Source organism: Chlorocebus sabaeus, chromosome 21, assembly GCF_047675955.1.
Source record: "Chlorocebus sabaeus isolate Y175 chromosome 21, mChlSab1.0.hap1, whole genome shotgun sequence".
In the NCBI taxonomy this organism is placed as follows: domain Eukaryota; kingdom Metazoa; phylum Chordata; class Mammalia; order Primates; family Cercopithecidae; genus Chlorocebus; species Chlorocebus sabaeus.
Window position 1 is genome coordinate 124,618,669 of NC_132924.1, and position 22,065 is coordinate 124,640,733.

Below are 22,065 nucleotides of genomic sequence, written 5' to 3' on the forward strand. Positions count from 1 at the left end.
TGGGTATCTTTATCAGCATGGTGAAAACAGACTAACAGCGATTCCAATCCCAAAGTGAGACGCCAACCAGCTGAATGGAATCGCTGAGTGTTGGGCCAACCTTGGCCACAGGTGTGCTGTCTTCAGGGGGACGGCCCAGGGAGCCGGCTGCTTTATTGGAAGCTCTTACATTTCAGCATATGGAGGTCTTTTCTCTGGGCCCTGTCTTCTCATCCCAGAACGATTCTCCTATCAATCCCACCTCAGACGTAGCAACCTGGCTGCCAGGATCCTGTGTGGGAGGAGGGAAAGAAGACAGATGGACCCAGACACTCCACATCCACACATTCTAAGTGACACTCTTGCTTTTAGCCCCAAGCTTTCCTTTGTAGAGGCTCAGCCTCTACCAGTCTACTTCTTCAAAGAAACCACTCTGACTCCTGCCTGGATTTTGCTGTGCAGGGCTGGGCGAAGAGAGCTGACTATTCTGAATACTAACGTGGCTTTCCCCAGGCCCGCAGCCATGGGTCCACTGACTCACCAGGGGCCTCCAAGCCCCAAGCTGCTCCAGGGTTAGCAGCCTTGTTTCCTCATCAGAGTCCTCTGTCTTTCCACATTGTTATCACCCGTCCGATAACGTTCTCTCCTCCAGACGTGTTAAAATCTCACGTGCGTTGATGTTCCCTCTACCACTCTCTTTTCCCCCTGAGAGTTTTTAGCTTTGTTCTTATTCACAGTTGAGTCAAGAGAGAGAGAAGACACACACATTCAATCTATCATCTTTAAAGGAAACCTCTCAAGACTTTCTTCTTTCTTTTTAAAATAAATTACAATTTCAGACAAGGAAAATATAGAGAAAAATATGAGCACTCTGAGTTCTCATTTATCAAGCTCAATCAAATCACATCATTTTGCCACATTTTCTTCAGAGCTTTTTTAAAAAGTCAGCATTAACAGTAGGAGGCTGGACATGGTGGCTCACACCTGTAATCCCCACACTTTGTGAGGCTAAGGCGGCAGAATTGCTTGAGTCCAGGAGTTCGAGGCCAGCCTGGGCAACACAGTGGGACCTTGTCTATACCAAAAAAAAAAAAAAAAAAAAAAAAATGATAATTAGCCACACATGGTGGAATGTGCCTGTGGTCTCAGCTATTCAGGAAGCTGTGGTAGGAGGATCACTTGGGCTCAGAAGGTCGAGGCTGCAGTGACCCATGTTTGTGCCACTGCACTCTAGCCTGGGTGAGGGGAGTGAGACCCTGTCTCAAAAAAAAAAGAAGGATACAGTAGGAGTTCTTTATTCTCCTCCCCTCCACCATGAAGGTAATCACTGTTATGTAAATTCACTATTTTTTATATATATATATAATCACTATTATGTAAATATGTGTACATCATTCACATGCATATTTTTTTACCATGCATTTGCTACATATTGGTGTACCATAAATAACAGCACCCTTTTTCATGTTTTCCAGATTTATATCCCACCGTACTTGCTTTTTGCACATGATGTTTTTAGACTTTACAGCACCAGCGCACATATCTCCAGCAGATTCATTTCCATCATTGAAAGAGTAGCCTCGCTTGATTAGTTCTCCTGTTGAGGGAAACTTCAGCTGTGTCTAGTTTTCTTTTTTCCTTTCTTTCTTTCTTTTTTTTTTTTTGAGACGGAGTTTCACTCTTGTTGCCCAGGCTAGAGTGCAGTGGTGCAATCTTGGCTCACTGCAACCTCTGCTTCCCAGGTTTAAGCGATGTTCCTGCCTCAGCCTCCCGAGTAGCTGGGATTACAGGTGCCAGCCACAATGCCCGGCTAATTTTCTGTATTTTTACTAGAGACAGGGTTTCACCATATTGGCTAAGCTGCTCTCGAACTCCTGACTTCAGGTGATCCACCTGCCTTGGCCTCCCAAAGTACTGGGATTACAGGCGTGGGCCACCACGCCCGGCCAGTGTCTAGTTTTCACTATGACAAACATTACTTCAATAAACATTCTTGTACCTGTCTCATGATACATCTCTTTAGATGAGAGCTGCAACTTATGAGTCTCTTTTTTTTGTTTGAGACAGAGTCTTGCTCTGCTCTGTCGCCCAGGCTGGAGTGCAGTGGTGTGATCTCGGCTTACTGCAAGTTCCGCCTCCCAGGTTCAGCCATTCTCCTGCCTCAGCCTCCCGAGTAGCTGGGACTACAGGCGCCCGCCACCTCGCCTGGCTAGTTTTTTGTATTTTTTAGTAGAGACGGGGTTTCACCATATTAGCCAGGATGGTCTCAATCTCCTGACCTCGTGATGCACCCGCCTCGGCCTCCCAAAGTGCTGGGATTACAGGCGTGAGCCAACGCGCCTGGCCAACTTACGAGTCTGTTTAGGATATATCCCTAAGGATGGAACTGTTTCATCATATCATATACGTATCTTCAACATGACTAGATATCGCCAAAACAATTGTACCATTGTGCCATCCATCAGCAGTGGGCCGTGGTACTCATTGCTCCCTTTATTTCCAGCATGTGACATTGTGTGTTTTTACTTTTTTTTTTTTTTTTTTTTATGGAGACGGAGTCTCGCTCTGTCGCCCAGGCTGGAGTGCAGTGGCCGGATCTCAGCTCATTGCAAGCTCCGCCTCCCGGGTTTACGCCATTCTCCTGCCTCAGCCTCCCGAGTAGCTGGGACTACAGGCGCCCGCCACCTTGCCCGGCTAGTTTTTTGTATTTTTTAGTAGAGACGGGGTTTCACCGGGTTAGCCAGGATGGTCTTAATCTCCTGACCTCGTGATCCGCCCGTCTCAGCCTCCCAAAGTGCTGGGATTACAGGCTTGAGCCACCGCGCCCGGCTGTGTTTTTACATTTTTAACAAGCTGCTTGATGTCAAATCAGATTTTTTAGAGATCCATACTATCACTCCGAGGTGGACTGGATATGGATAAGGGATGAGAAAGCCTTCTTTGATGGTATTTCCTATATGTACAGGAGTATGGGCCAATGTCTTGAAATGACACTGTATGTTTTATTAGCATGTTATACATTTTGATGTCAAGTAATCTTAGGAACATCAGTTTTAGGAATTTGTGCTAATAGAAATAAGGACACACTTTATGTATATGATAAGGACAATCAACGTGGTTGTTTTTAAAACACTGAAAATGGAATTTAAGCCAAGTAGGTGATTTACAAACCATTGGAATATCTAATACTGCTTCTCTTAAATCATTCAGATTTAGGAAATTGAAAAATGGACCTTTGAAAATGCTAGGTTTACAATGAGAAACGCCATAATTCGATGTTTATTCTATGGGTCATTGACATTTGGGATCTGGACAGCTCTGTTATTCATATATTTGCACCATAATCATGTGAGCAACTGGCAGAAGAAAAGCCATGAGCCTCTGTCAGCTTGGTCTCCTGGAAAAAAAGTGCATCAGCAAATTATCTATGGCTCAGACCAAATATCAAAACCGCACGTAATAGTCAAAAGGACTGATGAAGATAAAGCAGAGTCTACGTTAGGTAAGTATTTGGATTTTTTTCCACGAGCCATTTGAAGGGAAAAATATACCATAATATTTAATATTTGGAAGAGTATGAGAATATCCTTTTTAAAGCAATTTAATTTTTAAGTTATAAATTATTTTATATACCTGTATATATCTATACATAGAAAATAATAAAAAAAAGTATGTGTGTATTTACCACTTAAATTTATCATTTTAAATATAGTTTTGCTATATTCGCTTCAGATAGCTTTCTGATTTTCCAAGAAATAAGTTGTAATAGTACCGTAAAAACCCTACCTCCCTCCCGTCCCCACACCACCCTCAGAGGTTGTCTGACCTGAAGTGATGGGTATCTTTCTCCTGCATGTCTTTCTACTTCCTCTGTATATTATTCCTAAGCAAAATATTGTGTTCTATGTTTTAAATATATTTTTAGATATTCTGATATACGTATCATTTTGGAACTTGCTTTTTTCCCTCATCACTATGTAAGATTATTTTCCCATGTTCCCACACATGAAGATCTAATTTTGCCAGGCATAGTGGCTCACACATGTAATCTCGACAATTTGGGAGGCAGAGGCAGGAGGATCACTTGAGGCCAGGAGTTCAAGACCTGCCTGGGGAACATAGCAAGACCCCAACTCAACAAAAATAATAATATAACTAGCCAGATCTGGTGGTGCATGCCTGTAGTCCCAGCTACTTGGAGAGCTGAGGTGGAAGGATCGCTTGAGCCCAGGAATTCAAGGTTACAGCGAGCTGTGATTGGGCCACTGCATTCCAGCCTGGGCAACAGAGTTAGATACTGTCTCAAAAAAATAAAAAATAAATAAAATACAAATATGAAGACCCAGTTTAACAAAATAAACCCAAAGAAAGATGAAGAAAATAAGAGTAGAAATTAAAGCCTTAACACACAGGCCTACTATTTCTGTGAATCCCTGCTCTGAACGGCCCTCCCACTAGATGACCAGGTAGGTGTGGGCCTGAAACCCTACCCTAAGCACTACTCCAGCGTGTGACACACGACAGCCCCTTGGCAGGTCTCCTGCTCATTGCCCCGAGGTCACACTCTAATTCTGGCTCTCAGTCTTACCTATCGGATGGTGACAGAAAGGTGGGAAACAGCAAACCAAGGATGAGTGCCAGGGGGACAGTGTTGCTTTCTGGGATGTGAGTAGAACCTGATTCTCTGCCAAGTGAAACAAGTATTGGGATGGCCAAACTGTTTCCCAAAGTAGCTGGGCCACTTTATATGAGTGTGCGAGAATCCCATGTTCTCTGGATCTTTGCTAACACTTGACATGGTCCAGGTTTTAAATTTTAGTTATTCTAATGGGTGAGTAAGGCCATCACTTTGGTCTTAATTTGTATTTCCCTGATGACTAATGATTTTGAGCACCTTTTCATGTGCTTGATAACCACTCATATACCTTCTTTTGTAAAGTATCTTTTGGAGTCTTTTGTCTATTTTTAAATGGGATGTTTTTCTTCTTAATTTTTAAGACTTCTTTATATATTCTAAATTCAAGTTTCTTGATATGTGAGTTTCAAATGTTTTGGACAAATCTGTAGCTTGTCTTTTTATTCTCTTTAATGGCGTTATTCAAAAAGCACAATTTTACATTTTAAAATTTGGGGGTTTTTATCTCGTAAGTCCCCAAAATGCCTCACAATGTTACATTTTGATGCTTTTGTTGTATGATTTATGGTTTTTATGTTTCGTCTGAGAAACCTTTGCTTACCTCAAGTTCACAAGGATTTCATTCTGTTTTCTTTTGGAAATGAATTTAAAGTTTTAGGTTTCACATTAGGGCCATGATCTATTTCGAGTTAATTGTTGTGATGATGTAGGGTAAGAATAAATGCTCACTTTTTCCACATGGATATTGTGAGAAACAAACTCATCCATCCAAACCCGAAGAATGGACTCAGAGACCCAGAGAATAGTGGAAGTGAGACTTCTAATGGCAGTGATGCAAGATCAAGTGTCTGGCACGCAGACACACCCAGGACAGTTTCAACAAGCAATTTATCCCCTAGTGCGCAGATCCCTCCCCCTTCCTCGTAGACTGAGTACTGTGGGGTCACTATCTTCCCGGACGTGCCTATTGATTGTTAGGCAGGGGCTTCAAGTATGTTCTTTGGGGTCTTTGTGCTGCATTTTATTGCAGCCCACAATGCATTGCAACTCTCTCAGGACCCTTCAAACATTTGATTTATGGCCCTAGTGACTGCACTTAGCTGATAAGAAAGGATATATTTACATATGTTGCAAGCTAACCAAAACTAAATTCTTTTTTTTGTTTTGTTTTGTTTTTGAGACGGAGTCTCGCTCTGTCGCCCAGGCTGGAGTGCAGTGGCGCACTATTGGCTCACTGCAAGCTCCGCTTCCTGGGTTCACGCCATTCTCCTGCCTCAGCCTCCCAAGTAGCTGGGACTACAGGTGCCTGCCACCTGTAATTTTTTGTATTTTTTTTATTTCTTTCTTTTTTATTTTTATTTTTTTGTTTGTTTGTTTGTTCAGTAGAGAGGGGGTTTCACCGTGTTAGCCAGGATGGTCCCGATCTCCTCACCTCGTGATCTGCCCACCTCGGCCTCCCAGAGTGCTGGGATTACAGGCATGAGGCACCGCGCCCAGCTCCAAAACTAAATTCTTTGGTGGGTGGGGAGGGGGTAGTTTAGGGGGCCCCGACCAATAGACGCCTGGCTCCTGGGTGAAAGGGAGAGCAGGAAGGGGCGGGGGACGGGGGTGGCTCAGTACATTCTGCTTCTTTATCTCTCTATTTCCATGTAGCCTGCTTAAACCTATACTAGGGCAGTTAGAATTGAAAATGGACCATCACATACAGGTTATTTTCTACAGATATCCAGTTGATCCAACACAATTTGTTGATAAACTCCACTTTCCCCACTGATACAATCAGAATATTTATCCCTCCATGTCTCATGTTGAAATTTGGCCCACAGTGTTTAATATGGAGCCTGGCAGGATGTGTTTGGGTTACATGGGCAGATCACTCGTGAATGGCTTGGTTCCTGCCTACAGTAATGAGCTCTCCTTCTATTAGCTCATGGGAAAGCTGGTCGTTTCAAAAGCCTGGCATCTCCCGCTCCTTGCTCCCTCTCTCACCGTGTGACTTGCCTGTTTCCTCTTTACCTCCTGCCAAGATTGGAAGCTTCCTGAGGCCCCCACCAGAAGCAGATGCCGGCCCAATGCTTCTTGCACAGCCTGCAGAACTGTGAGCCAAATACATCTCTTTTCTTTATAAATTACCCAGCCTCAGGTATTCCTTTATAGCAATGCAAAACGTACTAAAACACTCGCCTTTGCCAAGAATTATTTGACCATTTTTGCACAGATCGGTTTCTGAATTCTATTCTGGTTCTTTTAAAAAATTATTTTGGTTATTCTAGATCTTTCCTTTCCTGCATCACTGCTAGTAAGCCTTTACTTATATGACTCTAATTACTTTTTCTTGCAGGTATGAATTTTAACCCTACAAACCCAGAACTTCATAAAGAACTTTTAAAATACGGATTTAATGTGATTGTCAGTAGAAGCTTGGGCATCGAAAGGGAAGTGCCAGATACCAGGAATAAAATGTATGTTCTCTCTCTCTTTCTCTCATTCTCTAGATAGGTAGGTAGGTAGGTAGGTAGGTAGATAGATAGATAGATAAAAAAGTTACCAACCAGATTTTAATTTTAGCATACTAGAAATGTCATAGATTCCTATTTTTAGGACTTGAAGTCGGATAATGTCAAGATTCTATTTCAAGATTCTAATGCTTATAGTGTAGAGAGTATCTTCTTCATGGGCACAAAATGTGTTCTAGAGGTTTCCAAGAATTGAGTTAGCCACAGATCTTTTTATTAAATCACCAATAAGGGCTTCTGGCCAAAGGGGCATTCATTCCTGATAGAAAATGCTCTGGACAGCTACCTTTTTTTCCCCCAAAATTTTACTTTTTTCAAAAAAATTGTTCCTTCAATTTTTGTATTAATAATTATGTTAATGATTAACATAATCATTATATTATGATATAAAATAAACATAACATAAAATTTGCCATTTTAATCCTTTAAAAATATACAATACAGACATTCACATCGTGCAGCCATCGATACCATCGATCTCCGGAACTCTCTCACCATCCGACACTGAAATTCTGTACCTGATATGGTTTGGGTCTATGTCCCCACCCAAATCTTATCTTGAGTCGTAATCCCAGGTGTCAAGGGAGGGACCTGGTAGAAGGTGATTGGATCATGGGGGTGGTTTCCCTCATGCTGTTCTCTTGATAGTGAGGGAGTTCTCATGAGATCTGATGATTTTAAAAGTAGTAGTTTCCCCTGCATTCTCTCTCTCTCTCCTGCCACCATGTAAGACGTGCCTTGCTTTCCCTTCGCCTTCCACCATGATTGTAAGTTTCCTGAGGCTTCCCAGCCATGTGGAACTGAGTCAATTAAACCTCTTTTGTTTAGCAATTACCCAATCTCAGGTAGAATCTTTATAGCAGTGTGAACATGGATTAATATAGAAAATTGGTACCAGGAGTGGGGCACTGCTATAAAGATACCTAAAAATGTGGAAGCAACTTGGGAACAGGGTAACAGACAGTGGTTGGAATAGACTGGAGGTCTCAGAAGAAAAGAGGAAGATGTGGGAAAGTTTGGAATTTCCTAGAGACTTGTTGAATGGCTTTGGTCAAAATGTTGATAGTGATAAGGACGATGAAGTCCAGGCTGAGGTGGTCTCAGATGGAGATGAGGAACTTGTTGATAAATGGAGTAAAGGTGACTCTTGTTATGCTTTAGCAAAGAGACTGGTGGCATTTTGCCCCTACCCTAGAGATCTATGGAACTTTGAACTTGAGGTTTGGAAAATTTGCAGCTGACCATATGGTAGAAAAGAAAAACCCACTTTCTGGGGAGAAATTCAAGCCCAATCCAGCTGTGAAAATTTGCATAAGTAATGAGAACCTGAATGTTAATAGCCAAGACAATGGGGGAAATGTCTCCAGGGCATTTCAGAGATCTTCATGGCAACTCCTCCCATCACAGGCCCAGAGGCCTAGAAGGAAAAATGATTTTGTTGACCAGGCCCAGGGCCCTGCTGTTCTATACAGCATTGGGTCAAGGTGCCCTGTGTCCCAGCCATTCCAGCTCCAGCCACAGCCAAAAGGGGCCAAAGTATAACTAAGGCTGTGGTTTCAGAGGTTGCAAGTTCCAAGCCTTGGTGGCTTCCATGTGGTATTGGGCCTGTGGTGCACAGAAGACAAGAGTTGAGCTTTGGGAGCCTCCACCTAGAATTCAGAGGATATTTGGAAACACCTGGATATCCAGGCAGAAGCCTGCTGCAGGGGCAGAGCCCTCGTGGAGAACCTCTATTAGGGTAATGCAGAGGGGAAATGTGGGGATGGAGACACCAAACATAGTCCTCACTGGGGCAATGCCTAGTGGAGCTGTGAGAAGAGGACCACCTCCTCCAGACCCCAGAATGGTAGATCCACCGACAGCTTGCACCATGCACTTGGAAAAGACATAGGCACTCAACACCAGCCCTTGAAAGCAGCTGCGGGGGATGTACCCTGCACAGCCACAGAAGCAGAACTGCCCAAGCCCTTGGGAGCCCACCCCTTGCATCATTGTGCCCTGGATGTGAGACTTGGAGTCAAAGGAGATCATTTCAGAGCTTTAAGATTAAGGGGCCAGGCACTGTGGCTCTTGCCTATAATCCCAGCACTTTGGGAGGCTGAGGCAGGCGGTTCATAAGGTCAGGAGTTTAAGACCAGCCTGGCCAGCATGGTGAAACCCCATCTCTACTAAAAACACAAAAAGAAGTTAGCCAGGCATGGTGGTGCATGCCTGTAGTCCCAGCTACTCAGGAGGCTGAGGCAGGAGAATTGCTTCAACCCAGCCAGCAGAGGTTGCAATAAGCCGAGTTCACACCACTGCACTCCAGCCTGGGTGACAGAGCGAGTTCCATCACACACACACACACACACACACACACACAAAGATTTAATGTCTGCCCCACTGGGTTTCAGACTTGCATGGGGCCTGTGGCCCCTTTGTTTTGACCAATTTCTCCCATTTGGAATGGGAATATTTATCCAATGCCTGTACCCCCATTGTATCTTGAAAATAACTAACTTGATTTTTATTTTACAGGCTCGTAGGAGGAAGGGACTTGTCTTGTCTCAGATGAGACTTTGAACTTGGATTTTTAGGTTAATCATGGAATGAGTTAATACTTTGGGTGACTGTTAGGAAAGCATGATTGGTTTCGAAATGTGAAATGATATTTGGGAGGGGTCAGGGGCAGAATGGTATGGTTTGGCTCTTTGTCCCCACCCAAATCTCATGTTGAATTGTAATCCTCAGTTGTCGAGGGAGGGAGCAGGTGGGAAGTGATTGGATCATGGGGGTGGTTTCCCCCATGCTGTTCTCATGATAGTGAGAGACTTCTCATGAGACCTGATGGTTTTTAAAGTGGTAGCTTCCCCCATGCTCGCTCTCTCTCCTGCTGCCATGTAAAATGTACCTTGCTTCCCCCTCACCTTCTGCCATGATTGTAAGTTTCCTGAGGCCTCCCCAACCATGTGGAACTGTGAGTCAATTAAACTTCTTTTGTTTAGAAATTACCCAGTCTCAGGTGGTATCTTTATAGCAATGTGAAAACAAAGTAATATAGTACCCAATAAACAACAACTCTCCATTTCCCAACCCCAACACTTCCTGGCAATCACCATTCTACTTTGTGCGTCTATGAATTTGATTACTTTAAGTACCTCATATAAGTGGAATCATACAGTATTTGTCTTTTTTTGTGACTGGCTTATTTTGCTTAGCACGATGCCCTCAAGGTTCATCTATGTTGTAGTGTGTATGTGCTAATGCGTTTTTAGTATGTTTTAAGTTCTCATGGTTTCCAGAGAAAAAGGGCCAATATTCTCCTCTAACTAAATGAGAAATACTTACATTAAGGAATATCCATGAAACAGGAGAAAGCAGGGCCACTTTGCCTTGTTGCAACCTGTGTGCAACACAAACATTTGAAGCCACAGATATCACTTATGATGTGGTACACTCAAGGGACGTGGAGTTTGTACATGATTACACAATGTATCTGGGTCATGATAAAATAAAAAACTTAAATTTACTCAAACCATAGAACATGGTATTAATATGGAGAACAATATTTCACTGAACTGAATATTTACTACAAAGGTCAACATTTTAAAATACCTTTTATGTTATAAATTTCTCTCTGTATCATCATTTGTTCTTCCTAAATCTCACCTTCTAAAATAGTGTGATTGTTTTTGCTTCCCTTCCCCCATCACATGATTACTGTTCAGAAAAACAGAAAGTTTAGAGAGATTTGTCCAAAAAGAAAAGTAGACTTGGCAGTTTTAATATTTAACTATAACTTTATTTAATAGGAAATTCAATTCTGTACAAAGAACCCACTACTATGTTTAAAAATTAACTTCTAAGAGTAGCTACCACTATCTGGAGTCCAACCAGGTTTTTAGCCATTATTGTAATAGCCATATTATTTCATTAAATGGAATTTTCATTTTAGCTTTGCCTTACTTTTCAAAAAAATATAATTTGGTCTCATAAAATGAGTTTGGAAGTGTTTCTTCCTCAATTTTTTGGAAGCGTTTGAAAAGAATTGGTATTTATTCTTTAAATAAATTCAGCAGTGAACCCATTAGGTCCTGGGGTTTTCTTTGGTAAGAAATTTTTATTTCTGATTGAATGCCCTTACCCATTTTCAGTCTGTTCAGATTTTCAATTTCTTCTTGATTCAGTCTTGATATGTTATATGTTTCTGGGAATTTATTCATTTCTCCTAGGTTATCCAATTTGTTGGCATATACTTTTTCATAGCGGTCTTTTATGATTCTCTGTATTTCTGTGATACCAATTAGGTCTCCTCTTTCACTTCTGGTCTTATTTTTTTGAGTCTTGTTTTTTCTTAATTAGTCTAGCTAAAGGTTTGTCAAATTTGCTTATCCTTTAAAAAACCCAACTCTTTGTTTGGTTTGTCTTTTCTATTGTTTTCCTAATCTCTATTTCATTTATTTCTGCACTTATCTTTGTCATTTTCTTTCTTTTACTAAATTTGGGCTTAGTCTGCTCATCTTTTTCTTGTTCCTTCAGGTATAACATTAGGTTGTGTATTTGGAAACTTTCTTTTGCTTTGATATAGGTATTTATTCCTATAATCCCCAAACTTAGTACTGCTTTTGCTGCATCCCATATGTTTTAGTATGTTTTTTCATTTCCATTTGTCAAGATATTTTTAATTTCCATTTTAATGTCTTTTTAAAAATTTCTTCTTTGGCCCCTTGGTTGTTTAGGAACATGTTGTTTAATTTCCATATATTTGTGAGTTTTCTGAAATTTGTCCCATTATTGATTTCTAGTTTTCATACCATTGTGATCAGAAAAGATACTTGATGTGATTTCAATCTTAAATTGTTAAGACTTGTTCTGTGGCCTAATATTTGATCAATCCTGGAGGATATTCCATGTGCACCAAAGAAGAAATATATGCTCTTCAGCTGTTGAATAAAATGCTCATATGTGTCTGTTAGCTCCATTTGATCTAAAGTATAGTTGAAGCCCAGTATTTCCTTATTGATTTTCTGTCTGGATGATCTGTACATAGTTGTAAGTGGGGTATTGAAGTCCCCTACTATTATTTTATTGCAGTCTATCGCTCACTTCAGATTATTAATATTTGCTTTATGTATTTAGGTTCTGTGATGTTGGGTGCAGACAAATTTACAATATGTCTTCTTGATGTTATATCTTGGTATTATATTACCAACTGGCAATATAATATTGTTATATCTTCTTGATGAAATGGGCCCCCTATCTCTATAAAATGACCTGTTTTATCTCTTTTTAAAGTTACTATTTTACTTCAGTATAAGTACACTCTGCTCTCTTTTGGTTTCCATTTGCGTGAAATATCTTTTTCCATCTCATCACTTTTAATCCTGCTATATCCTTAAAGGGGAAGTGAGTTTCTCATAGGCAGCATAAGTTAGGTCTTGTTTTTTTAATCATGTTATTCGAATCAAGATTTATGTGTGTATTTTCAGAAGTCTGCAAATTCTTAATGAGATTCTCCATGAGAATTCTAAAATTCCATCTTCCCACTTACATATATATATTTTTTGAGATGGAGTTTCACTCTGTTGCCCAGGCTGGAGAGCGATGGCACGATCACAGCTCACTGCAACCTCTGCCTCCAGGTTCAAGTGATTCTCCTGCCTCTGCCTCCTGAGTAGCTGGGATTACAGGCATGTGCCATCACACCCGGCTAATTTTTGTATTTTTAGTAGAGATGGGATTTCTCCATGTTGGTCAGGCTGGTCTTGAACTCCTGACCTCAGGTGATCCAACCACCTTGGCCTCCCAAAGTGCTGGGATTACAGGCATGAGCCACCGTACCTGGCCTATTATTTTTAATTAATATACACTTATACAGGAGGACAGCCTGTTACTATTGTCACTGAATTTCAGTAGGTAATGAGAAAAGTATTAGTAAACTTAATAGGTACATTATACAAATGATGTCAAACAGAGGCAGACCAAATGCCTAAATTATATGTTATGAGAAGTTACTTTACAGTATGGCCAATAGAATTTTTTAAAACAGTATTTCAAATACAAAAATAGGACTGAGAGATTTAAGCAAACACCTACTACATAGTAGGAAAATCTAGTCAAATTAAGAAATAAACTTTCCTATAACAAGTAGAAAATAAGTTATAAGTGGTGATGTCATTTCAGCAAACCCAACCTGAAATTAAAATTAATTTATTAATTTGATTTTAACTCTTCTAGCCATATTTCATTATTTTTAACTGTTTTATTTATAGCCGTGTACAAACTTATGAGCACAAGGAGATTCTGAGCTCATAAGTTCACATATTTAAGAAACATTAAAGTAACAATTCATCTCTGGAAGTTAAGAACTTATTTTCTCTCCAAAAAATAGTCTATGTATGATTCAAGTTTTTAAAATCCTGATTTATGTTTTTCTTTTTTGTGTTGTCTTCATCAGATTTTGATATCAGACTTATACTGGCTTTATAAAATGAATTTGAAAGTTTTTGACTCTCTAAAATACTTGGGATAATATGATAATTACCTACTATGCTGAAATAGCACTTGCTTGGTAATTATGAATCACCAGTGCATTTTTTAGTGGTAGACATTGATAAACTTGCAGATTACTCTAAGGTTATTGTTCTACTCAAGCTTTCTATTGCTAGAGGCTTTTTAGGACACTATTGTAATAAAACTTTTTTCCACCTATTTTTCAAATTTATTGGCAAAAAGTTGTGTATCTTATTTCCCTAATTATTATTATCTCCACTAGTACCATACCTTCTTTCTCATTTTTTTATTGTATATTTTCCCACTCTCTTTTTAAGTTTGATGTGCATTGTTTTGTCTTTCAAAAAACCAACTTTTGATTATGCTTACCAATTTTACTTTTTTGTCTTCCAGTTCATTAATTCCTAGTTATCTTTACGGGTTCATTTTTATTTCATTTGGTTTATCCTGTTTTTCTTGCTAGTTTATAAGGTTAGTTTAATTATTTTACCTCTTTGTGGTATAATGATACATTTATAAATATTCATTTTATTCTGATTTAAATTTTAGCCATATCCCTTAGATTTTAACATGATAGGCTTTCATTGTTAATTTCTATATAATTTACAATTTGTAACTTCCTCTCATCCGAAAATTATTAGAAAAATCCATTTTTTTAATTGGATTTGAACAAATGAATAGCCATTTACAAATTAGTTTATCAGTCATCTGTCACCATGTTTTTCTAATGTACCTAAAAGATTGTCATTGGAATAGTGCCTGTGCCCGCTAGAGTATTTCTACTCAAAATACGGCCTGAAAACCAACAGCATGGACAGCCCCTGGGAGCTTGCTAGCCATGCAGAATCTCAGGCCCCAGCCCAGATCTCCTTAATCAGAATCTGCAGTCAGCAAGAACCCCAGCTGAGACCGATGCGTGGTAAAATTTGGTATCCAAATATTGGTTTGGTAGGACTGCTATAAGAAAGTACCATCAGCTGGGTAGCTTAGACAACAAAAATTATTCTCTCTCAGTTTTGGAGGCCAGAAGTCTGAAATCAAGGTATTGGCAGGATTGGTTGCTTCTGAGAGCTGTAAACAAAGGCTCTGTTCCAGACGTCTCTCTTTGGCTTGTAGATGGCCGTCTTCTCCCTATAACTCTTAACGCCATCTTCCCTTTGTATATGTCTGCCTGTGTTCAAATTTCCCCTTTTTGTAAGAACGTGAGTCATATTGGATTAGGGCCTACCTTAATGAGCTAACCTTACTGATTATCTCTACAACGGTTCTTTTTTCAAATAGAATCACATTCTGAGGTCCTGGGGACTAGAACTTCACAATCTGAATTTTGGAGGACACAATCCAGCCTAAAACAGTGCTGCTTTGTACTGAACTATTATTAATGTATAAGATCAGCAATGTATAAGGTTAGCAAATTTATAAGATCAGCTCACTGAAGACAACCAAAGGCCATCCAAATTACTTTTACTCTTTTTATTATTATTATTATTATTATTATTTTGAGACAGAGTCTCGCTCTGTTGCCCAGGCTGGAGTGCAGTGGTGCCATCTCGGCTCACTGCAAGCTCCACCCCCTGGGTTCACGCCATTCTCCTGTCCCAGCCTCCTGAGTAGCTGGGACTACAGGTGCCCACCACCACACCCAGCTAATTTTTTTTTTTTTTTTAAAGTAGAGACTGTGTTTCACCATGTTGGCCAGGATGGTCTCAATCTCCTGACCTCATGATCTGCCCGCCTCAGCCTCCCAAAGTGCTGGGATTACAGGCATGAGCCACCACGCCCGGCCTCCTTTTACTCTTAAAAATAGCTTACTTAGGTCAAGAAAGATTTTTTTTGGCGGGGAGGGGGGCAGAGTTTTGCTCTTGTTACCCAAGGTAGAGTGCAATGGCATGATCTCGGCTCACTGCAACCTCTGCCTCCCAGGTTCAAGAGATGCTCCTGCCTCAGCCTCCCGCGTAGCTGGGATTACAGACGCCCGCCACCACACCTGGCTAATTTTTTGTATTTTTAGTAGAAATGCAGTTTCACCATGTTAGCCAGGCTGGTCTTGAACTCCTGACCTCAGGTGATCCACCCATCTTGGCCTCCCAAAGTGTTGGGATTAGAGGCGTGAGTCACTGCACCTGGCCAGGAAAGTTTTTATAGACATACCACAGCAACATTTATTGATCCGTTTTTGAGAGACCCACACACACCAGGTTCTCTTGGGGTTCTAAAGGGTCCTCATGTGAGTTTCAGGCTCCTCCACCAACATCAAACTGAAGGGACGAAGTTTATTTCCAGTTTTCTTAAAGTGATAAACCCAGGACTGACTGTAACATCAGAGATGTGATTTTAGCAGCACAAGTCATCCTGGACCACCACTTCTCTTATTCATGATATTGGTCTTCCCTTAATTCAGTCTAGCATCATATTTTCTCTTTCTCTCCTACTTTCTGTCTCACAACTCGCGATCTTACTGGAATATTTTTTTGAGTCAGAGTCTCAATCTGTCATCCAGGCTGGACTGCAGTGGCGTGATCTCAGCTCACTGCAACCTCCGCCTTCTGAGTTCAAGCAATTCTCCTGCCTCAGCCTCCTGAGAAGCTGGGATTACAGGCGCGCACCACCGCACCCAGCTCATTTTTGTATTTTTAGTAGAGAAGGGGTTTTGCCATGTTGGCCAGGCTGGTCTTGAACCCCTGACCTCAGGTGATCTGCCCTCCTTGGCCTCCCAAAGTGCTAGGATGACAGGCGTGAGCCACTTAAGCCTTTTAATTATTTTTCCACATTTCTGCACAGCCGCATTTTCCCATTCACCATTCCAGACCCAAGTGTAGATGGTGCAGGTGCCCTCATTCCCATCTGTTCTGGTGCTTCCTTGGCCCTGTCCCTCAGACTCTCCATTCCCTTGAATCTGATGTCAGTTCCACTCAGCGGACATGACTTCTCTGTCTTCATCTTGTCTTGGAGGAAATTGAAGACCAGGACAAGGCCCTCTCCTTCCTTGGTGACTTCATTCTGTTAGTACCCTGAGGGGGATGTCCAGGATGCCTGTAGGATTGCCTGCCCAGCACTCCTTTCCCACTGTTTTTCCCCCTTCCCACGTGATTGCAGTGGTAACAATGATTTTTTTTATTTCGACTCAATTTTCTGGCCCCAGTTGATTAACCCAGGGATGGGCACCTATGGCAAGCTGGGCCAATGAATCTTTTCTGGTCAATATTTGATCTTGGAAAAGGTAAAGTCCCATCAGTTTCTCCTCGGGTACCTGCCTATGAGATATGCCGATGTCAATCACATTTCCCACTAAAGAAGTGGAAACAAGCCCAGTTGCAAAGGAAGATGATAATCATGTCATGAGCCTTCTATCTGAATACTTACTACATGCCAGGCACTGCTCTAAGTGTTGTAGACTTGTTAATTCATCGCGTCTTCACAGCCCTTGGAGGTAGGTTGTTATTGCTATTATTATTTTTCCCAGATGTAAACACAAAAGCAGAGATGGAGAGTGTCCAGACGTCATTCAAGCCTCTAGTTCTAATCATTCCTTAAGGCTCCAGCTGCTGCAGTTGCTAGGTCCTATGAGACATTTGGGTCAGCTCACAATACATCTCTCTCTCCCTTTCCTTTCCTTTCCTTTCCTTTCCTTTCCTTTCCTCTTTCCTTTCCTTTTCCCTTTCCTTTTCCTTTTCCTTTCCTTTCCTTTTTCCTTTCCTTTCCTTTTTCCTTTCCTTTCCTCTTTCCTTTCCTCTTTCCTTTCCTCTCTCCTTTCCTCTCTCCTTTCCTCTTTCCTTTCCCCTTTCCTTTCCTTTCCTTTCCTTTCCTTTCCTTTCCTTTCCTTTCCTTTCCTTTCCTTTCCTTCCTCCCTCCCTCCCTTCCCTCTCTCTCTTTCTTTCTCTTTCTCTCTCTCTCTCTTTTTTTTTTCCTTTGGAGGCAGTGGTATGATCTTGGCTGTCTACAACTTACCTCTCCCAGGTTCAAGAAATTCTCTGCCTTAGCCTCCTAAGTAGCTGGAACTACAAGTGCATGCCACCACCTCTGGCTAATTTTTGTATTTTTAGTAAAGACGGAATTTTGCCATGTTGTCCAGGCTGGTCTCGAACTGTGACCTCAGGTAATCCACCTACGTCGGCCTCCCAAAGTGCCAGGATTACAGGCATGAGCCACTGTGCCAGCCACACCTCCCTTTCTTTTGCTAAAGTTAGCTCTTTAATTTCTTTAATTTACAACCAAAATATTTCAGAATACAACCAAAGAATATATCAATCTAATAATTAATAATTAATATTACTAGAATTCCAGAATTCAGCTTCTGTATTTCTCTCATGTGCGCAAAAATAAATAAATAAATAAAGCATTTTTGGGCCAGGCGCATTGGCTCATGCCTATAATCCCAACACTTTGGGAGGCTGAGGTGGGTGGATCACCTGAGGTCAGGAGTTCAAAACCAGCCTGGCCAACATGGTGAAACATTGTCTCTACTAAAAACACAAAAAATTAGCTAGGCATGGTGGTGTGCACCTGTAATCCCAGCTACTTGGGAGGCTGAGGCAGGACAATCGCTTGAACCCAGGAGGCAGAGGTTGCCGTGAGCCAAGATGGTACCATTACACTCCAGCCTGGGCAACAAGAGTGAAACTCCATCTCAAAAAATAATAATAATAAAAATAAAAATAAATGAAATAAAGCATTTTGTCAAATATTCAGAAGAAATCCGATTAGACCATATCTGCTACACTTTTTTGTTGTGATGGACTCCACAAATACAAGAATAAAGTTGGAGTTTTCTCTGAAGACAGCACAGTAAAGTTAATGTATGCTTTTTAATGTGCGAGCTTAGTAATTCATTTTTATCTGTTCTGCCGTGGTGACAGCAAAAAAAGAGAGATAAAACTAATTCATTTTTATAATAGAAGCTAATATATGAATATAATTTGTGTTTATACTATGTTTAAAATAGAACTAAGATTATCAACACAGTCTCAGGAAAGAGTAATTATTACTGACATTAAGAAGGAGGAAATGATTCAGAAAATACTAGAACAACATAAGAAGTTACATACATTTTTGTAATTTTAGATATACTGTCACCTACTACCATAATGATCAATTGGAGGAAAGAGTCAAAAAGATACAAATAAGAAGAAGTGTTTGAATGAGATGACAAAATATCCAAGGCATTTAGATGGATTGTTTTCTTCATATTACTTCTGCCTGCAGGTGTCTTCAAAAACATTACCCAGCCCGCCTCCCGACTGCCAGCATTGTCATTTGCTTCCATAATGAAGAATTTAATGCCTTGTTTCGGACCGTGTCCAGTGTCATGAACCTCACGCCACACTATTTTCTTGAAGAAATTATTTTGGTAGATGACATGAGCGAAGTTGGTAAGATAGAACACTTATTATCTAATCTACTTTGTTGTTGTTGTTGTTGTTGTTGTTATGGAGTTTCACTCTGTCACCCAGGCTGGAGTGCAGTGGTACCATCTTGGCTCACTGCAACCTCTGCCTCCTGGGTTCAAGTGATTCTCTTGCCTCAGCCTCCTGTGCAGCTGGAATTACAGGTGCGCGCCACCATGCCCGGCTAATTCTTGTATTTTTAGTAGAGACAGGGTTTCACCATGTTGGCCAGGCTGGGTCTGGAACTCCTGACCTCAAGTGATCTGTCCGCCTTAGCCTCCCAAAGTGCTGGGATTACAGGTGTAAGCGACTGTGCCCATCCATCTAATCTACTCTGAAGGTAGGGCTCTCCCTGATGGCACTTGAGTATTTTGTACAAAGAATCTTTTTGGTGGGTGTTGGGGCAGGCACTGCACTAGGGGACAAAGAATCTTTTTGGTGGGTATTGGAGCAGGCACTGCACGAGGGGCTCTTGGTGCATGGTGGACATGTGAGACCTGGGCCCTGTGCTTGGGCTCATGGCAGAGGGGTGGAGGGGCGGTGCTTCCACAAGCTAAACATAGGGGCACCAGCCACATCCTTGGAGATAACTTCAGGAAGAAGTGACATGTCAACTGAGGTCTGAATGATGAGTTGTAATGCTCCAGGTGGAGAGGAAGGAAAAGGTGTTTTAGGTAGCTTAAGCAGCACTGTAAAGGCCCACAGGCAAGAGAAGACATAGTGAGCTTGAAATATATGCTACCGTATTTTATGTAGTTTATATATCAGTATAGAGTTGCAGGTGGAAGGTGGGCAAAACCAAAGTTATTAAAAGGAAACTCCCAGCCCAGCCTGGTGGCTCACACCTGTAATCCCAGCACTTTGGGGGGCCAAGGTGGGCAGATCCCTTGAGCTCAGGAGCTCCAGAGCAGCCTGGCAACATGGCAAACCCCATCACTTAAAAAAAGGCGGGGCCGGGCACGGTGGCTCAAGCCTGTAATCCCAGCACTTTGGGAGGCCGAGACGGGCAGATCATGAGGTCAGGAGATCGAGACCATCCTGGCTAACACGGTGAAACTCTGTCTCTACTAAAAATACAAAAAACTAGCCAGGCGAGGTGGCGGGCACCTGTAGTCCCAGCTACTCGGGAGGCTGAGGCAGGAGAATAGCGAAAACCCGGGAGGCGGAGCTTGCAGTGAGCTGAGATTCAGCCACTGCACTCCAGCCTGGGAGACAGAGCGAGACTCCGTCTCAAAAAAAAAAAAAAAAAAAAAAAAAAAAAGGCAGGGCGGGGGATAACTGCTCATAAAGGGCATTATTTGAATTTTATCTTGAAGCTATGAGGAGCTATTAAGGGCTTAATGCAGGAAAATGAGATGATCTAGGAATTCCATGAAAGAAGTGGAATCAGACCAACCACTGTTTAGAGCATTTTCTTTCATGCTTATGGGTTTTAAAGAATCGTGATACTAGCACTAGTTAGCTACACTTAGAATTTGAAATCACTCATCTAATTTACAATGGAGTACAAACCTTAGGTAAGCTAGGAGTACCAAAGCAATGATGTCAATATTAAGTAAGTTTCAGGCTGAAAGTCAACCCAATCCACTGTAAATATGACCCACTATGAGCTCAGAAACAAAAAGATGAGGAGAAGCAGTAGGAAGAACAGGCAGAGAAAGAAGCCATCCCATGAGGTTCACCCTGCGGAAAAGTGACTCTAGGTGACTCCCGAATGTGATTCAAGTCACTGGCAGTTGTGTGGTGGAAATGTAGATGTTGGCCAGGCACCTATTGTAAATAACACTGTTTCTAAGGGGGTCACCAATGTCTGAGGGCACAGGACTGTCTATTTCTAGCCTCGTGCATGGGAAGAGTGTGGAGTGAGGGCCTGGCTTCCCTGCTGCCCCTGTGACCCACGCTGCCTCATCTGTTCAAAAGACGGAGCAGCATGTTTGGCAACTTGCTGGGCAAGAAGTCACCAGGAAAGCCACCAGCAGGGGACAGGTTGGGATAACCTGACAGAGTGTGGAATTCTAACTTTTCTCCCAGAAGTACAAGGATGCTGCCATGGGGACACAGTGCCAGGAATGACCAGGGGATGGATACCTCCCCCAGCCTTTCAGAAGCACACCATGAATTTAGAGACATATCTGGCATCTTAGTCAGCTTCACTGCTGTAACAAAACACCACAAATGGGGTGGCTTAAACAACAAACATTTATTCTCAGAGTCCTGGAAGTTGGAAGTCTGAGGTGAGGGTGCCAGCAGGGTCGAGTTCTTAGAGAGGGCCCTCTTCCTGGGTGCTAGACAGCCATCTCTTTGCTATGTCCTCATGTTGTCAAGCTAACTCCATGACCCAATTATGCCCCTGCAAGGCCCCACCTGCAAATACCATCATACTGAGGGGCACTTTGAATTTTGGTGGGGACACAAACATACAGGCCATAAGATCTGTCAACCTTTTTATACATTCATCATACATTGTGGTCCCCTTTATAAGAGACTAGGGGGTCGCTACTGCTAATATGCGGTTGGACTGCCCAACCAGACACCTCTGCTTCTCCTCCTTGATCTGAGTCTTTGACCCACGCAGAGCCTCAAATGCAGGCTTAGGGTGTTCTAGGCTCTGCTGGAGATCAGGTTGACACCTTCCTCCTTTAATTCACAGTGACTTCATCATGGGTTTAAGGACAATTTCTTCAACAAAACCCTGTCTTTCCCAGCTGACACTCAGGTAAGGCTGATAGACTCCTCAGCTTGGGGGAGCAGGGCCAGGGGCCCAGGGAACTGCCCCCACTGAGTTACACAAATGGCCTGTCCATGACCTGCTGCCATCCACTTTTCCTGTAGTCCTGGTCCCTCTAGACTGCAAGCCAACATGACCATCTTCTGAAAACCCCACGCCCTCCACTTCATGTCAGTGACTGCTGCTGCCTCAATTGCCTTTATCTCCTCCAGGGTCTGGCTCGTGGCATCCCACTTCTCCTTCCTCCTACTGCCTCCTACATCCTGGATATGAGTGAGGTGTCTGCAGACCTTTGAGCTGAGATGCTGCCCAGGCCTGCAAGCACAGCTG

The 22,065-nt window shown here is 42.0% G+C and overlaps 1 protein-coding gene across 1 annotated transcript in view; it reads left to right on the top strand.

Moving 5' to 3' along the window:
* Nucleotides 1-3,234: 3,234 nt before the first annotated feature.
* Nucleotides 3,235-22,065, top strand: part of GALNTL5 (polypeptide N-acetylgalactosaminyltransferase like 5) — a 52,565-nt gene continuing 33,734 nt past the window's right edge. Inside the window, 3 exon segments of the mRNA XM_007983538.3 lie at nucleotides 3,235-3,481; nucleotides 6,957-7,077; nucleotides 18,826-18,992. Coding sequence (XP_007981729.2) covers nucleotides 3,235-3,481; nucleotides 6,957-7,077; nucleotides 18,826-18,992 — 535 coding nt within the window.